Source organism: Hyaena hyaena, unplaced genomic scaffold, assembly GCF_003009895.1.
Source record: "Hyaena hyaena isolate Hyena2069 unplaced genomic scaffold, ASM300989v1 scaffold_42, whole genome shotgun sequence".
Taxonomy (NCBI): domain Eukaryota; kingdom Metazoa; phylum Chordata; class Mammalia; order Carnivora; family Hyaenidae; genus Hyaena; species Hyaena hyaena.
In genome coordinates this window covers 3,683,400-3,703,744 of record NW_024080674.1, presented here as the reverse complement: position 1 = coordinate 3,703,744, position 20,345 = coordinate 3,683,400, and the positions used below count along the sequence as shown (strand labels likewise).

General features: G+C 53.9%; 1 protein-coding gene across 2 annotated transcripts in view; it reads left to right on the top strand.

Annotated features, from left to right (window-relative positions):
• The window catches only part of PTPN1 (protein tyrosine phosphatase non-receptor type 1), a 65,114-nt gene extending 48,366 nt beyond the window's left edge, over positions 1-16,748 (top strand). For both annotated transcript variants that reach the window (XM_039229995.1, XM_039229996.1), the window contains exons 4-9: positions 3,578-3,676; positions 9,327-9,464; positions 12,641-12,850; positions 13,242-13,403; positions 13,776-13,999; positions 16,173-16,748. In XM_039229995.1, coding sequence (XP_039085926.1) covers positions 3,578-3,676; positions 9,327-9,464; positions 12,641-12,850; positions 13,242-13,403; positions 13,776-13,999; positions 16,173-16,359 — 1,020 coding nt within the window. In that variant the 3' untranslated portion in view covers positions 16,360-16,748. The remainder of the gene's footprint in view (positions 1-3,577; positions 3,677-9,326; positions 9,465-12,640; positions 12,851-13,241; positions 13,404-13,775; positions 14,000-16,172) is intronic.
• Positions 16,749-20,345: the final 3,597 nt, after the last annotated feature.

The window sequence follows — 20,345 nt, the reverse complement described above, 5'->3', positions numbered from 1 at the left end:
GCAGGAAAGAGGATAAAGAAATTTCTTTTTACTTAATTTTCTCAAGTCCTAGTCAGTTACCTGTAAGTTGCTCTAAACAACTCTGGGCTTCTCTCTCTTTTTTTTAAATCATAATTTTTGCTTTCTCATTCCATATCAGTTTATCATTCTTTAAAAAAATTTTTTTTAATGTTTTTTTATTTTTGAGAGTGAGAGAGAGTGTGAGCAGGGGAGGAACAGAAAGAGAGGAAGACACAAAGAATCCAAAGCAGGCTCCAGGCTCCGAGCTGTCCGCACAGAGCCTGATGTGGGCTTGAACCCATAAATCGCGAGATCATGACCTGAACTGAAGTCAGATGCTTAACTGACTGAGCCATCCAGGCTCCCCAGTCTATCATTCTTTTATATGGCTTTGGGGTATTTGGTGATTTTGAACATCGTACTTCTGTTTAACATTTAGAGATTAAAAGGACCGTGAAGCCAGAAAACCTGTGAACAGAGGCTGCTTTGGGGTAGGGAGCTGCGTCAGGACATACCTACCATGGCCCCTCTTTATTGCCCTTTCTTGTCTTGTTCCTCTCCTCTCTGTCCGTGAGGACAGTCAGTCCAAGTGCCTCCCAGTGTACAAAACACCAGCCATGCTGTGTTCAGTCCTGCGACCCATTCAGGAAGTTCTTGGCGTATGCACAGGGGTCAGGCCATTACCAGGCTTCAGGTCGAAGTCTTCCCAGCACCCTGTGGGGGTTGGGGGCTAGGGTGATGAGGAGGGAGATCCTGGTGGTGGCAAGCTGGCGGGAAGGGGTTGAGGGAAAGGCAGCTTCTCAGTAACTTCTCTTTTTAGAAATCAAGTGTTTTACTTCCTGATTTCAGCCATTCAACTTTGGTGTGGGGTTAGGAAGTCCAAAGCAAAGATGGAGACGGGTATAAAGTCAAACAGAGCACCAGGATATCACCAGGGAAACTTTTACACCACCGCCCTCCCCACCCCCGTGCCCTAGCCATTACTTGGCACATCTGAAGGTCGCTGTCTCTTGTCAAATGGTACCATGGACATACCTAGCTGCCTACGTGGTCACCCTTTGCCCAGGGAGTTATAAAAGGGTCTGAATGGGGCACCTGGGTGGGCTCAGTATGTTAAGCGTCCAACTTCGGCTCAGGTCATGATCTCGCGGTTCGTGGGTTCAAGCCCCACATCGGGCTCTATGCTGACAGCTCAGAGGCTGGAGCCTGTTTCAGATTCTCTGTCTCCCTTTTTCTCTGACCTTCCCCTGCTTATGCTGTCTGTCTGTCTATCTGTCTCTCTCTCTCTCAGAAATAAATAAAACATTAAAAAAAATTAAAAATAAAAGTGTCTGAGGTAGCCTGGGCCCAAAGTTCTACCTTTAGACAGTAGGAATGAAACATTTTCTAAGCTACAAAACCAAGAAAACCCTGCCCATTTTTTATTTTCAATGTTCATTATGCAAATAATACAAGTATATAGCCCCCCCCCTTTATAAGGCAGTGATATGGAAGTATAGAGAATAATGGCAAAGGTGCCCTCTGTCACCTTCACAATGAAGTGTTGACTGAGTTTGATGTGTCTCATTTCAGATTTTATATCATTTAATAAAAAAATTTTTTTAATGTTTATTTGTATTTGAGACAGAGACAGTACATGAGCAGCGGAGGGGCAGAGAGAGACAGAGACAGACTCTGAAGCATGGGCTCCAGTTTCCGAGCTGTCAGCACAAGAGCCCGACACGGCTCAAAGTCCCGAGCCGTGAGATCATGACCTGAGCCGAAGTCGGACACTCAACCGACTGAGCCACCCAGGCGCACCTCTTATAAGATTTCCACCCCCTGAGATCCATTCTAAAGTAGGGTGATGGGAGGTGGGGAAGGTGGCCGGCCGGTACCTGGGGGGAGCCATGGCTGTGAGGCCTGGCCTTCGGGCCCAACTTGCAGGAGGAGAGGCCCTGGTGGCTGGTCGGGGGGCCTGCGGCTGCTGTCTGAGGCTCTGGCCAGAGTGCAGCTGTGTCCGGTTCAGGCAGCAGGAGGGAGACGAGTTCTGGAAAGTGAGTGGGCACTGAGGGCTCATGTGGTCAAAAAAGCTGTGGTGAGACTTGAAGGAAAAGGAGACAAAAAAGATCAGGAGAATTTGGGTGAAAATAGGTAAGACTGGAAACCATTCTAGAAATGGTGCTGGCGGGAGGAGGTGATGCGTTCTGTCGCGGAGGTGAGTGGCGATGCCCCTTCCAGGCAGGACTAACCCTTGAGACAAACTGGAGCCACCCATACTCTTGTATGCAGTAAGCATCTACGCCTGTTGCCAGTTGGCACGCACCCCACCACGTCCTCGTGCCCACACTGGACCCCTTGCGCCACCTAACTGATCATTTGTGTCTACATCTTTTCTGTGCCTTGGTCCAAGGATGAAGGCGGTCCATGTTCAGTTTTGTCATTTTTTTTTTTTTAATTTGTTTGTTCTGTGAGAGAGCGCGCGTGAGCAGGGGAGGGGCAAAGAGAGGGAAATCGAAAACTCCCAGCAGGCTCCATGCTGTCAGTGCAGAGCCTGCCGTGGGGTTCCATCCCACAAACCACGAGGTCATGGAGCTGAGCCGAAATCAAGAGTTGGATGCTTAACCTGCGCCACTCAGGTTCATTTTTATTTTATATTTTTTAAGTTTATTTATTTTGGAAGAGACCGAGACCTCATGAGTGGGGGAGGGGCAGAGAGAGAGAGGGAGAGACAGAATCCCAACTGACTGAGCCACCCAGGCGCCCTTCATCAGCATTGATAGTAGTAATAATAATAATAGCTAACATTCCACTGGGTGTTTACTGTGTTCCAGGTGCTGCGGGAAGGCTTTTACGTGAACGGACATAGTTAATTTTCGCAACCCTTTGTTTTTTGTTTTCTTTTTTTAAATTTTTTAAAAATATTTTTATTTATTTCTAGGATAGAGAGAGAGACAGCATGAACAGGGGAGGGTCAGAGAGAGAGGGAGTCACAGACTCTGAAACAGGCTCCAGGCTCTGAGCTGGCAGTCAGCACAGAGCCCGACGCGGGGCTTGAACCCACGAACCGCGAGATCATGACCCAAGCGAAAGTCGGACGCTCAACCGACTAAGCCACCCAGGCGCCCCAACCCTTTGAATAAGGACTGTGATTAGTCGATTAGTCGAGTGAGATGGGTGGAGACTGAGGCATGGAGCTGTGAAGTGACTCCCCCAAGGTCACACAGATGATCAGTGATTGGAGCTGAGACTCGAGCCACCAGAAGTGTCCCTTCTTCCCCGTACTGTCTCTCGGCAGCGCCCACTAGCTTTGTTCCGTATTCTTCTCCTGTTCCTCAGTGGAGCCCCTCTGCCAGTCTGCTCAAACCAGAAAGCGGAATCCACGTTTTCTCTCCGCTGTCTGTCAGCCCTGGACCAGCCCTGAGAGGCAGAAATAACCTTTCACCACAGGAAGGAAAGGGAATCGTGCTTACCGACCACTAGGCAGGGAGGGCGGCCCCTGTCCCCAGCCCCAGCCGCCACTCTGCCTCTGGACACTGCCTGCTAACTGCTAACAGTGTGTAAAACTGCATATGCTTTGTGGGTTGTGTATTTGCAGGGCCCTTTGCCTAACACGTGCGGTCACTTCTGGGAGATGGTGTGGGAGCAGAAAAGCAGGGGCGTTGTGATGCTCAACAGAGTGATGGAGAAAGGCTCGGTAAGTGACGGGTTTATCTGCTCTTCACATCACGGCCCGCAGGCACGCCAGTCCGCCACTTTGTCACTTTTGTCTGAGTTGATTTCTTTAAATTGCTTTTACATTTCTTTTACGTAGGGTCTTTTTGATTAGAAAAATTTAAAGAAATGATACAGACATACATGTTTATTATACACATGTCAGAAAAGTAAATGAATCAAAAAGGGGGAAAAGTCCATTTGTCCTTGACCTAGCCCTCCCTCAACAGTCAGTCCCTCCGGAGTGCGCACGTGTGTGCGTGCATGTGTGCGCGCGCCTGCTGCTGTTCCGTCATGGAGCTGTGTAAGCATAATTTTATTTTGAGAAGGAAGTTTCTACTGTACCTTCCTCATCGCTGCTTTTCTGGCTGGTACGAGGTTGCCTCCAGCTGATGGAGCGCTGGGAGCCACAGGATTCCAGAGTCACCCCCATCAGACACCTGGCTCCTGGCCGCCTCATGAGCGTGGCCATTGTCTGCTCGTGTGTTTGCTGCCGGATTTGTGTTATCCTCTCTCCCCAGTTCTCAGCAACCCTTCAAACATGCTGGGGGATAGTACGTGGGCTAGAGGTGTGTGTGTGTTCAGGCAGCACCCTGCCCTGCTTGCACCTGTCCCTTGAGTCACCGCCCTGGCCTCTCGACTTGCTCTCCTCAGCGTATCCTACACCAAAACCTAGTGTCCCCACGCCTCTGCACAGCTGACAACACTTGTGGGCTCCCCTCTCCCACCCCCCACCCCCTGGGTTGTGCAGATTGTGGCTACAGGACCCAGGCAACCTGGACCCTGGTTTCCCACACCCATCTCCACACTCCAGCCAGAACACACTTCTGTCCTTCCAATTCTCTGGAACAGCCGGAGTCACTGCCCCCTCCCCCACCCCCTGCAGGTGTCTCCAGTTGCTTCCCTCAGGTCAGCCACGGCTCGTGCTCTGCCCGCCCGTCTCATTCTGCAGGTTGCTTGTTAGAGGCCTGTCCCCCATGGAAGGTGACGTTGGGTGCGGGGCACAGTGTGGTATCAGCATAGGGAATAGGCCTCACCCCGGCTCCATGGCTCTTTCCCTCCTCTCCCGACCTGGCCGGCGTACCCGCGGTTCTCCAGCTGTGGCGGTGGAGGCCCTGGGAGAAGGCGGGCGGAGGAAGGCAGACACCAGTGGGAACGAGTGGCCAGGAGCGGAGAATGGCGTGTGCCCAGGCCTTGCCAGCAGCTGGCCCTGTGCTTTCAGGCTCAGCGGGGCCACTGCTGTCACAGCTGTCGTGGCCACCTCACGGCCTGGCTGGCCAGGAGAGCAGAAGGCTCCAGAGAGGGCGCCCTCCAAAGAGTGCAGCCATGGCCCTAGGGGGTGACAGTACAATGCAGAGAAGCAACCCACGGAAGGGGACTTGGGCGGTGCAGCAGCAGCACTCCCCCGGAGCCCCGTCCCTCCCCCGTCCAAAGAACCTGTCTTCCGTACAGCGCATGGCCCTCCGGCGACAGCTCGTGTTGAAAATCAGGCTTTTCTTAAGTACGTATTTGCTCAATAACAGCAGGTGGAGAGCTTACCTGAGCGTTCAAAGAATGAAATCCTGCTTTCTTAGAAAATCGTTTTCAGTGAAAGTGGTTTTTCGTGTTTTCTGCTTCAGTGGCTTGATTAGTAAAATGTGAAGTTAGACTTGCGGAGTCACCCCACCGTCCCCGCTCTTGTCAACAATCTAGAAGAACCTAACCAAACGTTAGGTTCACGTAGTACGCACCCTCCGTGAGGGAAAGTGAAACGGGGTGGCCTGGCCACGCGTTCGCCACTCTGTGAACGTCAGGCATATCTGAAGGTCAGCACCACTGACACGGGAGGTCACAGGAGGGCGTTGGGCAGTGGCCCTGGTCTCTCTTCACCCACGAGATGCTGCCAGCACACCCGCCCCGCTGGTGGCATTCCAGAATGTCTCCAGACATTGTCCACATTTGTGCCGAATTGCCCCCAGTCACGAAGCAGTTCTAGGTGGTATTGAGGGTTGGGAATTGTGTTTACTTTTTATAATTTTTTTTTTAATTTTTTGAGAGATGGAGCATGAGTGTGAGCGGGGGGCGGGGGGGAGGGGGAGGCAGAGAGAAGGAGAGAGAATCCCAAGCAGGCTCCACACGGTCAGCACGGAGCCTAGTGCAGGCTCCAGCGCACAGACTGAGCTCATGACCTGAGCCGAAGCCAAGATTCCCAACGCTTAACCCAGTAAGCCACCAGGTGCCCTGAGTGCGCCCAGGGCTGGGAATTTTAAATTGGGTTGTTTATTCAGAAATCATCGGACTTGGTAGCATTTCCTTTTTATTTGTTTGTTACTGAAGGTTTGGGTGAAACCTCCTTGCCGTCGGCACAGCCCTGCAGGGGGGGGCGCTGTCCTGACCTGGAGCTGTTGCTGGTCCCCAGGCCTGTGCGTGGTTGTCTCCCATCCCGGGCTGACCGTAAAGGGACCATCGATCCACTGTGACAGTTTTCCCCTTGGCCATTAAAAGAAAAGAAAGAAACCGCCTAGTTGGTTTTATTGTACTTTACTGCGATCATGTGACGTTAGTCTCTGCTTTCCTTTATCACCATTCTTCCCACTCAGGGTCACGCACACCAGCATGGAAAGCAGTGAATGGTTTGAGATTCTTGAATTTTCTTGGGATCAACAGTTTCAATCCAGCATCAATATTATCACCCCAATTAGAGCTGCCTGGGGAACATTTTAAGAAGTCAAAATGTCTTATTTGCTCCGCTAATCCAGTGATGAACCAGGCACCCAGCCCGTGGGACGAACCAGCTTGCAGAGCGTTTCCATGCGATGCATTTTTGTTTTCTGGTTTCCTTCCTTGTCTGAGCAGTGCGGGATGTGCCCCTCTAATTTCTGGCAGACCTGCCTGTTTTGGGGACCTTGTCCTTCCTGGAAAACAGTAGTGCAGGAAATGGTTATGTGTGTTCGACTGGGCTCATCCAGCAACGAAGTTCTTGTTGGTTCGACTTCCGGATTGAGCGGAGACTTGTCCGTGGAGAGTGGGAGTGTGTGGAAGGGCGGGGGTGGCCGTGGAGGCAGGGCAGCCAAGCAGGGTGCTGTTGAACCAGAAGCATCGCCTGTATCCATCTCCGGAACCCCGACTGAAGGTGCTGTTTGATGTCGGTGCTTTTGCACATGAGACACTCAGGATTTGCATCACGGGAACTGGAGGCTTCATCTATCTGCTTAGTAAGCTCTCCGGTTTGTCATTCCTTGGGGAAGCCAAGTCATCCGTCACGGGGTCACCCCAGGTGTCGTCTGTGGGTTTTTCTGAAGATGCCTAGCTATCTTGGAAGGGCTGCAGTCTCTCATCCAGCGTCTGGGTGGTAGCGGCAGCCGTGACACACACCAGCATGTTGCCGCTGCCACCGTGACGTCTGGGGCCGATCCCAGACGTGGCACGGTTTGAATCCTGGTGACGGACTGCTTGCAAGTAAAGTAAATCTCCTTCTTGGGTTGGTGTGTATCAATTTAAGAATAGTAGGAAGTAGTGATCCTGTGCTTATTTTTTTGTTTTATTTTGTGTGTTAAAACAGAAGTTTCTACAGGAAGTGACAGCAAGCAGAGCGTGGCATGTTCCTCTGAATGCCTGAGAGCTCTTAACAGTAAATACTGCCCGATGGACGCTTAGTGTGCTCCGAATTGTGCAGTAGTAGACTTCCAAAATCTTGGTCTTTAGCTGGATCGCAGAGATTTCTGAGGCTTTATATTCAGTTGTGAAAGTGATTCTGGAGGTGAAATTTAAGACTTGTTCTTCCCTGCCCATGAGACCCGAAAGCATTGGCCTCTTCTTTGGTAGTGACTGGCCATTCTGCCTTCCCACTTCCTGCTCCGGCACACGCAGTGTTGAGACCCTCGGGGCAGTCTCTTTGTTTCCGGGGCCCTCAGGAGCTGTGCAGCTCTGATGGCTGCAAGCGCAGGAATAAATGCATCCTTTAGACCTCTTTCCTCTGCGGTGCTGTTTTCGGCTGCCCGCCCTCTCTGGCTGAGCCCAGGGCCTTGCCACGGGACTGCTGCTTCCTGTCCCAAGTGGCAAAATTGCTTTGATGCTGACGGATCGCCCCGTTCCAGGGGTTTGTCTTCGGCATTCGGTGTTATGGAGGTGATATGGGTGAAACTGGCCAAGCTTTCAAACGGGCCGGGTCTGGGCTCTTAAGAAAGCCCCGGTGGCCTGCTCTTTCGGAACTGTGATGTTTGATGCTATGTCGGCATCACGATTTGGTGTCTGGTGTTGGCTGGGTTGTTTCTCCTTTTTCTGCGGTTGCAGAACAGCTGTGGCTTCATTAGAGCGGGCCTGGTGGGCCTTTGTGGTCCTGTCTTTGGTCTGCTCGGGAGCATCCTGGCTCTTCACTGCCCAGGTGACAGCCGTGGGTTCCTGGGCCTCCGCCAGTCGCCGTGGTCTGGTCCTGTCCCATGTTGCTCCTCTGAGTCTGGCTTCTGGGCGGCACTGCCTAGGAAACCCTACACCCCTCCAGGCACGCCTCTGTCAGAGGCTGCTTCTTCCGTGTGGTTTTCCCTGATCTCTATCCTGTAACCTCAGCTGGCCTGGAACATTCCCCTCTTCTGAATTCCCATGGCACGTCCATAGCGATTCCTCCTGCCACGCCTCCTCGTCACTGCTGGGCACGAACAGTCTCTCTCCTAACAGGCAGGCTGGCCCTGGAGGGGCTCCTTCCGCCTCCTGTGGCTTTTCAGAGCCAGCATCCTGTGCCCCAGAAGGGTGCTGAGTGGGCCAGTGCGTGTCCACTTGCAACTGGCTGGACTTTGTACCGTTTCCCGAAGAACTGTTTCTATCCACTGATACTTCATGTGCTGGAAATCATGTCTTTGGGGGTCCCTCTGTCTGGGCTCATCATCCAACCTTGTGGTCCATAGACCATCAGCTTAGCCCCCATCTCTCAGCTGTTTTGGTCCAGAATGTTCACCAACAAACAGAAATGGCTGCCGTGGGAACTTAGTTCAAAGTATGCGACTGAATTTGAGTCCAATTTTTTGTTGAACCCTGAATGAAACCAAATCTTTGGAAGTTTTCTTACTTTGAAGAAAAAGTTAATGGGCTGCATTTAGATGAAGACCTGAAATTATTCCTGTTAATTCTTAAATTAGAAAATCTAAAGAATTTCTCAGAACTGAACCAAGCCAGAATGAAAGGGTGGGATGGGGCAGGGGGTGATCCCGAGCCCCGGAGGAGCCCCCCACCCCCCACGCCTTCTCTAAACATATGGTTACAACCCTCCGGCCTGTTTCCCCAGGGTGAGGAGTCTACCTGGAGCTTGCTAATCTTCGCGATGGCTGCACAGGTAGTCTGTGAGAGATGAAAGCTTGTGTACAGTCTGGCTTCACCTCCTAGCTGGTCTGGAAGGACCAGACCCCTGGAGTGCCTCATTGTGTGGAGAGCCAGGCGTGGCCGCGGTTGGCGGTCTGAGCCCTCTCTGCCCAGCCAGTCCTGGTCTTGGGCCTTCACCCCCTTCCCGTCTCCCCAAGAGGCAGGTGGCGCTGACGGTGACTTCCAAGGTCAGAAGACTCCGGTTTCCCCCATTGGGTTGTCCTAAAGCTTGTGGAAGGAACTTTGTACCTTCATAGGAAAACAGTCCATTGCTCATACTAATGCATTATTTTCTCTTCTAGTTAAAATGTGCACAGTACTGGCCACAAAAAGAAGAAAAAGAAATGATCTTTGAAGACACACATTTGAAACTAACCTTGATCTCTGAGGATATTAAGTCGTATTACACAGTACGGCAGCTAGAATTGGAAAATCTTACGGTGAGTCACGGCCTGTTCTTCTGTACTTCCAGCGGGCTCTGGCTGAGAGGTCTTTTCACCCAGGTCGTACTACCTAACCCCGGTTGTTCTGGGCTTTGTATACACTGAACAAGGTGTGGTCTTTGCACTGGGCTAAGCAGAACTTTCCTGCTTAAGTGTCGGGTGACCAGAGGGTCCTTAGGCCCCTCCCGCTCCACAAAGCTCCCTCCCTAAACTGGAACATTAGTCCATTCCAGTTTTTAGGGAAAGGGAAGCTTCTCCCCTAAAGCTTCTCTGTTCCTGTCTGCAACTGCAGAGGGACCGAAGTGGTGGCCTGCCCATTACGCAGCAGCCACTGCCTCTTCTGTCTTCCGCGGTCTCATTAGCGTGGAGTGAGGGAAGAAGGGCCCTGCTGGGGCAGAGTTCATGGTCACTGAGGTCTTAGGTTTCTTCGTTGTGGAAGGGTTTCTAGCACCAGCTTCTGACTGTCATCGAAAGCTGCTCTTGAAACGGGTCAGGGCACGTGCTGAGAAGCAGTGCCGCAGGAGGCCGGCCTGGGGACTCAATAGTGTGGTGGGAGCACTCGCTGTGGGGCCCCTTCCGGGACTTGCGACAGCTCCTGGGGACACCCTCAGCCATGGCCAGGGTCCCTTCTGGGACCTAACTGTGGGGTGGATTCCTGGCCCCACCGATCACACTGTCAGACTTCGGGGGGCCCTGTCATGTCCCCCAGTGTCTCAATTTCCCCTCTGTTCAGGTGGGGGCCTTGTAAGGGTTCAGAGGGTGACGTGTGGGAAGTGGTAGAGCAGCACGGGGCTGGGAGCAGATGCCGGGAAGGGGTCGCAGGTCCCGTGGGGTCAAGGTGACGGGATTAGCCCGGGAGCCGCGCACACCCGCAGACCGAGGGGAAGGAGGGTCGGGCTTGCCGTGCTGCCCTGCGGCGCAAGTCCGCCCCGAGGTGCACGCACCTGCCCGGGTTGAGCTTCCTGCCTTCTGGTCCACACGACTCCCCTTGTTGAACTACCAGTTGAAGTAAGATCTAGAACTTTCCATGGGTTACCTGGGAGCAGAGGCCCTCGCCAGCACAGCAGTGCGCTTCCTGAGCGCTGTGTCCTCTGTGTGTGACGGCCTCTGCAGGCCACAGGCCACACACGCGGGCCCCGGGCTGTGATTTATGGAGGGTTTGACGGGGGTATTCAGGAGTAACGCCGGCAGCGTGGCGGAATGCGCTCGGAGGATTACGTGGGAGACTTTCTGCGTGCTCTGTAAACTTGCGAGCCTCACAAGAAGCGTGCCTTCTGGTAAACTCTGAGAAAGTGTCTCTGGCTCGTGGAGGGAGACGGAATTCCAACAGAGCAGACGAGGTCCGAGCTGTTTGCTGGCGGAACCCAGGCCACAGTGTGGAGATTTTGATGCTGGGAGAGCTGCTGGCTCTAACGCACTTTGTGCTGAAGCACCCTGCTCTCCGATGCACATCTGCAGGCACAGGTCTACACGGGATCCTCAGAGGTGGCAGGGGTGAGGGTGGGGAAGACCGAAGATAACCCGGACCCTTTCAAGGATTAAAAGAAAGAACTTGTTTCGCTATATTTTCTTTTTTTTTTTTTCCATTTTTAAGTCTATTTTTAAGTGTTTTTCTCTCCATAAAAAATAGAAAGGGCATTTCTCACTTGAAGCCATCCAAGGAGACCATTTTCTTGGGAGGAAAGAGTGACCTTGCTTAGTGTGGGCTGTGAGTTCTCGTAATGTCATCCGCAGATTCTCCTGGCTCAGCAGCAGGACGCCCATGTGCAGGGCTGGTGCAGGGCTACGTACTCCTGTTCGTTGCTCATGTGAGGTTATCGGTGTTTTCCGTGGGCTCCTTCCCACGTTCTCATCACACTGAGCCCCGGGCAGGCTGTTGGCTCTGGGAGGGCGAGGACGGTGTCTTTCCCGCATGCCTGGCACGGTGGCCGGCACGTGGCAGGCACTTGGGGATATTTTGTTCAGTGAAGAGAGGCAGTGTTGGTGTGGCCCAGAGCGTTTGCCAGCAGCTGCTCTCCAGGTGACCTGGGCACCTGGGTGGCCCTTGCCACCGCGCAGCAGAGAGGTGGACGCTCAAGGCCGCCTCGTTCCTGTCTGCACGCCTTCTTCCTGTGCCCACGTCAGCGAGGCCGGCGGCTTACCTCCCTCCAGGGTGTGCCCTTAGCTGAGCAAGATCCCGAGTGCTCTCCTCCCAGTGAGAACTACATTTTGACCATTTCTGCCAGGGACCAGGTGTCCACCCTGGCGTGGACTCTTCGCGGGTTCAGAAGAAGGAGCAGAGCAGGCTCCGGCACCGGAGGCCATTCTTCGTTCTGTTGCACTGGGAGCAGACGGGACCGGGGAGAAACATTTGGGGGCAAGGGCCAGCGCCTTCATTTCAAAAGTTCCGGAAGCAGGCTCTGAACACGGGTTCTGGAGCCCAGTAGGCTTAGATTTAAACTCCCGCTTGCTAACTTAATGGAGGGTCAGCCTCCGAGCCTCAGTCTCCTAATCAAGAAAATGGAATAATGAGCATACACGCCTCGAAGGGTTAATGTGAGAGTTCCGTGAGCTGGTGTGTCTGGCATTAGAACCCAGTGGGGCCAGTGGTGGCTGGTGGTGTCGGTCGACACCGTCCTCCTCAGCTGGGCCATCAAGCCGCACATGGCGGCCGCTGATCCTCGGAGACCGAGTTGGTTACTTTTTTCTCCAAAACGGCAGTCCTCTGAGACTCCCGAATAGTCGTGTGAAGCCTGGATTACCCAGAGCTGGCGCCACACACACGCAGTTAGATTTTTACTCTCACGTGGGAAACCTTACGGTGCTTGAGGACAGGACAGCCGTGGGCGGCCACGCAGCGTCATTGCGCCTTGTGGGCGGAGAGCTCGCTTGTAACCGCAACGACAGCAGGGGTGAGGGGGCACCTGAGGAGAACGTGGGCGGGAATGTTCCATGCTGAAGGGAGGGCAGGGGTGGCAGGGCAGCAGGTCCAGTGTCAGGCACCTCAGAGTTTGGTATTTGCTGACGGGGCGAGCGGACGGGAGGAAATCTGGAAATGTGAGGTGAAGCTGCTCTTAGAGTTCGATGGGGGAGTGGGGGTGGCGCTTCGTGCCTACTTGGAAGCAGTGATTGCTGTACAGATGATTCTTTTAGAAACGGCACGAGGTGGTGTTTTTGTTTCTGTTTCTTTTCAGTCTCAAGAAACTCGAGAGATCTTACATTTCCACTATACCACGTGGCCTGACTTTGGCGTCCCCGAATCACCAGCTTCGTTCCTGAACTTTCTTTTCAAAGTCCGCGAGTCGGGGTCGCTCAGCACGGAGCACGGCCCCATCGTGGTGCACTGTAGTGCCGGCATCGGCAGGTCGGGGACCTTCTGTCTGGCTGACACCTGCCTTCTGCTGGTAAGACCCGGAGACGCGGGAAGCGAAGGGAACCTATTCCAGCGTGTCCATTGGCCATCCGTGGCTTCTCTGTCACACCGTGTCTGCAGTGAGCTGGCCAGCATCTTCCATTTTTGATGCTTTCCTCCATGAAAGTATGTCTACTCTAAGTAGCTTTGTTCGGAGGGATATTCCTCAGTTGAATCGCAGAATCAAGGAAGCTCCAAAAAATGCCCTTCTCTCATTCTTTCCCCTGTGCTCTAGGCCCCTGTTTTGCTGCATTTTCTCACATTTTCCACAGTTCCGCCTGCCCACTGTGATTTTTCCTGAGTAGAGACCTCCAGAACATGGAAAAATCACATTGTACTTGGGAGTTGGAGCCGGCTCAGTGTGTCTTCTCTCTGGCTTTCAGATGGACAAGAGGAAAGATCCTTCTTCTGTCGATATCAAGAAAGTTCTGTTAGAAATGAGGAAATTTCGGATGGGACTGATCCAGACAGCAGACCAGCTCCGCTTCTCCTACCTGGCTGTGATCGAAGGTGCCAGATTCATCATGGGGGACTCTTCGGTGCAGGTAGGCGCGGCTTCCGCTGTCGTCCAGGTGCGTTGGTGTTGAATTTTTGTCTGATGAAGGAGGCTATTGGCTGTAAAAGTTGAAACACTGGCGTGTGTCAGAAGAAATAGCCGTCCTTCGTGCTTAAGTAGCCGTAAAGCTGTGCAAACGTTCACCACGTTCCCCTTCCTACCTTTGACGTGCTGAATAGAGAACATTGACAGGGAGAGTAGACTTTATTTCCCAAAGATTTCAGCTTCCACGTATAAATACGTCTGCAGCCCCTGGAAGCAGAGAGAGCCCCGTGCCTCTGGTCACCTGACGGGAAGCAGATTTCCTGGCGCTTCAGCCCGGCGTGAATACTAGTGGGACCTTCTCTTGCTACTTCTCCAGGAGCAGTGGAAGGAGCTCTCCCACGAGGACCTGGAGCCCCCGCCCGAACACGTCCCCCCTCCTCCCCGGCCGCCCAAACGAGTCTTGGAGCCACACAATGGGAAGTGCAAGGAATTCTTTCCAAACCACCAGTGGGTAAAGGACGAAACCGGGGAGGATAAAGAAGACTGCCCCATCAAGGAAGAAACCAGAACCCCCTCAAACGTCGCTTGCAGCGGGGAAAGGTGAGGCAAGGGGGGGCCTGGCTTCCTAGGGGTGAGGGGATATGACCTTCCAATTCAGAAACACGTGTTGATATTGAAGCTCTGTGGACACAGCCTCTTCTTGGCAAACATTGCTTCTGTGTCTTTGGGGAATGAGGCCCCAGGGACAGGCAGCCACAGGCTGGTCCAGCCAAGTGACCCACTTCGGCGGGGCTTTAGCACCACCTTGTGGCACCCATTGGAATCAGGGATTCACGCCACCGAGTCCTGCTTGGAAATGACCTTGCCCCCCTCCCTCAGGCTTCCAGCCAGTCCTGAAATGTGATATCCAGGTTAGACTGTATACGTTCAGCCCCCACAATGGTTCTTCTGGAAGTTTAACCTTCTCGTGTAGCCTTGATGAACTTAATGCCATTTAGTTAAGATTTATTGAGTACCTACTGACACACATGAGATCCTCAGATGACCAGAACTTGGCCCCCGGTCTGTGTTCGAGACAATCCCTTGGGGATGGAGACAGTAGGTTACGGTTGAGAGCCTGGGGACGGTAAAGAGATGGCGCACATGCCGCAGTGCTCAGCCTGCCCGGGCACTCAGGCTGCCCGCACGAGGGTTGGAAGCTCGGAGAACGATGGGGAGTCAGCCTGAGCCAGAGGCTCTGGAGTTTCTTGGATGAGGGCGTGCTGTGCCCCAGCGTCTGTCCACATCTAGAAATTCAGGGCGTAGAGACAGTTCGCAGACAGGTGTGCAAGAGATACACAGGGGAGGTGTTGGTTGTGGCGTCATCTGCAATGGTGAGAAATTAGAGGTGAGCTGATTATATGCCCAGGGGTTTGGTGAAGCGTGCTTTCTCCTACCTTGGGATGCTGTAGAGCTGTCAGAGGGCAGGGTTGGGAATTCCACTCCAGAAGAGGTTGTACGTGCTTGGGTGCCCCACTTCTCTCTGGCTACATCGATCGTCAGAATCTTACCTGGGGCTCTTGCCAAATGCTGATTGCCAGGCCCCAAGCCTGACCCAGGAAGCTGAGTCACCAGGTTCCTCTGTCACGACAACATCACACCTGGTTCCTTGAGAAAGGCCTGTCCAGTGGGGCCTCCCCAAGCAGGCCCATGTGGGACACGGAGCAGTAGCTCGGTGACGGTCCCCAGGGAGACGGTGCCTAGCTTCCGGGGGCCTCTGGTGACGTGCTCCATCTAAAGGCCTGCTGAGAGCGAGGGTGAGGGAGGAGAGAGCCGGCACGTGGCTGGCATCCGGTTTGTCAGAAGACTGGGGCGGGGTGCTGCCTTTCGCACCATGTGTGTGAAGGTGGGAAGGAGGGGAGTGTGGGTCTGGGACGCTAAAAGCCGTGCGACCCCAGGAAACCGCGCAGCTGTGCCAAGAGTGTAAGTGCCTCCGGACACCGGTGTGCACACGGCCTCGGCCCTGCTGTCAGGGGCGGCTGTGCGCCAAAACCCTTGTCCTGTCTCCTGGGAAGGTGGTACCTGGGGTGGGGGGGGGTCCCACCAGCCACACGCGGTGCTGCCCAGGTAGAAAGGCTGTGGGGTGGCATGTGAGAGGCAGGACGCCCTGTGCTCAGGGTCTCTTTGAGGGGGGTGAGGGTGGAGGAACGGGGAGGGCCTGGGGGAAGTGGCGAGGAGAGGAAGGGCCTCTGCTGGCCCCTCCCGAGACCACCCCGGAGCGAGAACACTGTGCACGTCGTCCCCACGGGGCGGGGTCTCTGGCTCCCCACCAGGAGGGCAGCCGGGGTCCTGGAGGGATTGGGGTGATGCTGGGGGACCTGAGCCTGGGACGTGGGCTGAGGGGCAGAGGGACGGGTGGTGTCCTCACGTCAGCGGCAACAAAGGCACCTGGGGAGGGGGCCGGGGTGGGGTGGTACTGTGTGGGCCCCACCATCACCTTCCGTGATCTGAAGGGGAACGTTCTCCAAGCAAACCCCGGGACAAACAAGCACCTGTGTTTGCAGCAGTGGCTGTGTTTCTCCTTGGAGTCTTACCCACCCGTCACTGTGGAGGCTGCCCGGGTCTCAGGGGGGGAGACTGTGGGGGTGCCAAGTGGGCTGCAGGCCAGTGTCCCCATTGCCAAGCTCTCTTTACACATGGCTCGTTTTTTCGTAGAATTCCAGCTGTAACAGTAGCGTCTCAGGCATTGTTTACCCTCGAGTGAGTAACCATGTCCGTCCCTGTTCTCCCTCAGCACCCGTCCAGACACTGAAGTCCGAAGGCGGGTCACAGGGGCAGGTCCTGCCCAGGGGGAGCCATCACCGCCCAAGGAGGAGCAGCACCAGGCGCTGGCGCTCTGGAAGCCATTCCTGGTCAACATGTGCATGGCCACAGTCCTCACGGCCGGCGCGTACCTCTGCTACAGGGTATGTTTCCACTGACGGACGTGCCGGCAAGACCGCATGTGCAGAAAGCCCGGCGTCCGCAGTCCGTGCTGCGGGAGCATCTGAGCCAGTCTCAGAAGAAACAGAACAAAGGTTTTTAAAGTCTGGAACTGTGAAGGGCTAACGAGAGGATTGAGGATTGATGCACTGGGGTTTTAAGGAGCCCTGTGGTCCCAAGAATATAAGAGTCTAATCTCAGGGCCTTAACCTATTCAGGAGTAAGTAGAGAAAATGCCAAATATGTGTCTCTCTCTTTCTCTTTTTCTCTCTCTTTTTTTTTTGTTATTGTTATTTGTTTTTGAAAAAAAATAATAGAGTTACAACACATTGTTGTTTTTAACCTTTATAAAAAGCAGCTTTTGTTATTTCTGGGGAAAAAAAAAAAAGACTAGGCACTTATGAAACTTTCTTGTACCCTTAGGTGGTGTAACCAGATACACAGTTGATATTTGATTTCCCAGGGAAAGTCTCCCACACTTTTCCGAATGTAAACTCCTTTGGAGAAGAGGGTTTAAGGGTTCAGGGCACCGTCCTGCTCAGTCACTTCCGCTGTGCGCATGCTGAGCTTGGACAGTGCCCGCAAGCTTTCCTGTTTTAAGAAGAAAAACCAACGAAAGGCCATCTCCGGAAAACAAAACCCAGCTTCTGCTTTTGCTCAGGGTGTCCCCACCAGTTTCCCATTGTTCATTTCTCCATCAATCCCTTCTTGTTCCAGCCACCTGGGTCATGCCCCGACCTCACCACTACCCCCCCCCCCCCCCCCCCCCCCCCCCCCGCAGACGGGGTTCCTCGAGGCCCATGCCTCAGGGTCAGAGGTCACAGCAGGGTGGCCATCAGCTTTGCACCCTGCCGTTGAGATCCGGAAAGAGCAATTTCCGCTTCCTTCGGAATACAAAGTGCGGGGAGGAGTGAGGATTAGCCTCGAAACACTGCTCCTCTATTCTCTCTTTCCCGGCCACCATCTCGGAGTCCGTCAGGTGGTTTAGCAGCATGCAAACAATTCTTTTCCTTAGGGATGATTTTGGGAAGGGGGCTGTTGTAGAAGAAAATGTAAACCCCTTCCCTGGAGGTTGGGGTGGGGGGAGGCGTGGGGGTCCGGGGGTAGTGCAGGGCTCTGTGGCTCTGGGAAAGGCCGGGGGGGGGGGCTCATCTGAAAATGTTTGGTTTCATTCCAGTTCCTGTTCAGCAGCAGCACATAATGTCCTCCACCTCCACCCCCCCTGTCCGCCTCCATGCAGAGCACCCGCCTAGCAGGCACGCCGTGGTAGGTAAGGGCCGAGGACAGCGTAGCCGGCCGTGACCTGGACGCACGTCGTCCTGCATTAAAACCACCCTCCCCAGACTTACTCCTTTTGACGTTGCCCCCCCCTCTTTCCTTTGAGCAGCAAATCCGTAACCCGTTTTTTTGGAGGAGAACAGAGGACAGTGCAGTGCTGGGGGCCGGTACAAGTCTCAGGGCTCGCCCTGTCCAGTGGGCACTCGGCCCGGCCGGGTGGGCAGCGCACTGTCCGAGCACCTCCACGGAGACTCCACTCCATATTTATTGTTTTGTTTTTTTCCCCCAAAGGCGTCCGTAGTGCACTAGCATTTTCTTAAACCAATAACGTATTAAAAACTTTTGATGTCAGCCTTGCATCAAGGGCTTTATCAAAAAGTACAATAAGAAACCCTCAGGTAGTGCTGGGAACATAAGACCTTGCCATGAGGCTGCTGCGCCTGACCAGTGCGAGGAAGGAGGACGGGTATACGCAGTCGTGTCTCGCGGCATCGTGGGTAACGTGAGAAGAGGCTTGGCATATGTTTATGGAACGTGGGATAAAATATAACGAACACTTGGATATTTAAGAGACGTGACGGGAGATTACTCTGTCCCGGTCCCCCCCCCCCGCCCCCGTATCCGCTAGAACCTTGTTCTCATCACTGCTTCCCCGTGTGTATTGGAACGCATGCGGTCTTCCTGTGCCCTGATCCCATACCATGTGCTTGAAATACTTCGCTCTCGGCCTGTTAACGTGCCTCATGTACAAGTCCAGTGTACCTTTGCATGACCCCATCATTACATGGCTGTTGCTGGAATAATCGCCATTCGGCACTGGGGTGATGTTTTCCAGTAACAGATACTTGTCTGATTCCTGGCATGACACTCTGGTGACTTCCTGGTGAGGCCCCGGCCTGTCCTCGGCCAGCTGGGTCCCACTAACTCAGACATTCCAAGGGTATGGGAAGCCATAGTCAACACCTCACGCTCTGGACATTTAGGCACGCAGGATCGCCCCCAACCCCCCCGACACCTTGGGGATCAGCCTCCCTTGTCGGAAGTTGACGCTCTCCTCGAGCAGACCACGATTCGGAACCAAGGCAACTGCTGGAAACCGCCCTTCCTGAAGCGACCTGGGTGTCAGGCCCCCGGAGGCCGCCTGCTGCCGTCCCGGTCCAGGGAGCCACGTCTGCCCCCGCCCTCGAACCCTGGGGACTGATGGTGCTCACGACTCTTCCTGCAAGGGAACTTAAGACCTCCACATTAAGTGGCTTTTTTAAATACGAAGAAAACAAAACAAAACAAATCCAGGCAGCTGTAGCTCATGGGCTGCTCTTTCGCCAGCATTTTCACGTGTTGCCTTTCACGTGTTGGAAGCCCGTGCAGAGAAACTGGTGGGAACATTTCGAGGCACCGCTGCGCAGAGCCTTGATGAGGTGTGGGTGAGGCTAGACGCCAGGCCGTTGGCAGTTTTGAGTTGGGCTTGTGTGTTTGCTCCCGAAGTCCTATTACGTGTGTAGTAGTTTGGGTGTGTACATATAGTAGCATTTCAACTTGGACATACTGGTTTAACCTCTATCTTCGGAAAACAGATGGCGCTCCATCCTGTTACACATGCGTTAGAGAAGTAGCGAGCTGCTCTGCTATATGCCTTAAGTCAATATTTACTCATCAGGTCATTATTTTTTACAATGGCCGTGGAATTAAACCATTTGTACGAAAATAAAAACAAAAAACAAAAAAGCGAAGTGTTTCGGTATAATACCTTTCTAGGTGCGTGTTTCCATGGATGCCTGACGGGGGGCGGGAGGGGGCGCGTCTCAGGGTCTCTGTGGCCTCACAGAACTGGCGAACTGTACAGTTTTCCAACTTGCCATACACGTGATAGGTTTGCATTTTAGTTGCAACAATAAATTTGTTTTCCTAAAGAACACAATTTGGGGTGCCTCCCCTGCCTTTCTTTAAGGGGCCCTCATGAGGCAGGACGGGTGCCTCCTGTTTCTCTCCGCTGCCGCCCACGGGGAGCAGGTGCCTTCGGTCGGGTGTCCAGGGGTCACCGCGGCCTCCTGGGGTTGCGCGCGCCTTTGGGCTGGGGGGACGCCCCCTTCCTGGTGAGGTTATTTGATCTTCGGGCCTCAGCCTGGCCTCCTCGACGCTGACACTGCCCACCTTCTGAAGGGGCAGTGCCCTCGGCTGCCTTGGCAGACGGGCACAGGATCTGCTCGCTCACGCGTGTGGAGCCACAGTGGCCACCGCTTCCAGCACCTCTGGCGAGCCACGCATGACGGACAGGTGACGTAGAAGCTACAAGATGGCAGACTCCTGTAGTCTGCCTCTGTACCCGTTAACTCTCTTCAAGTGACCTGGTGACTTGCTGCTGTTAGGAAGTAACTTCAGATTTGTAAAATGTTGCAAAAATCACACAAAGAACTCCCTTCTATCTTTCAGGGTTTTATGATGAGACGCCAGCTGCTGAGTAACTCCCAGCACGATCCACGGGGCCAGGGGGGTAAGCACGACTGTGGCCATGCGGCCCGCAGCCCACCCACAGAGCACTGTGGCCCCAGGACCATGGGTGACACCCACTGTCACCTCAGTCTGTGTTTCAGACACAAAACTGGCACGAAGCTCATGAAGAGAATGTGCCCGTGTGGGAAAAAGAGCTGAGCCTGTAACTTTGGTGCAGACATTGGATGAGGCCAAAGGCCAGATGAGGAAGGGCCGC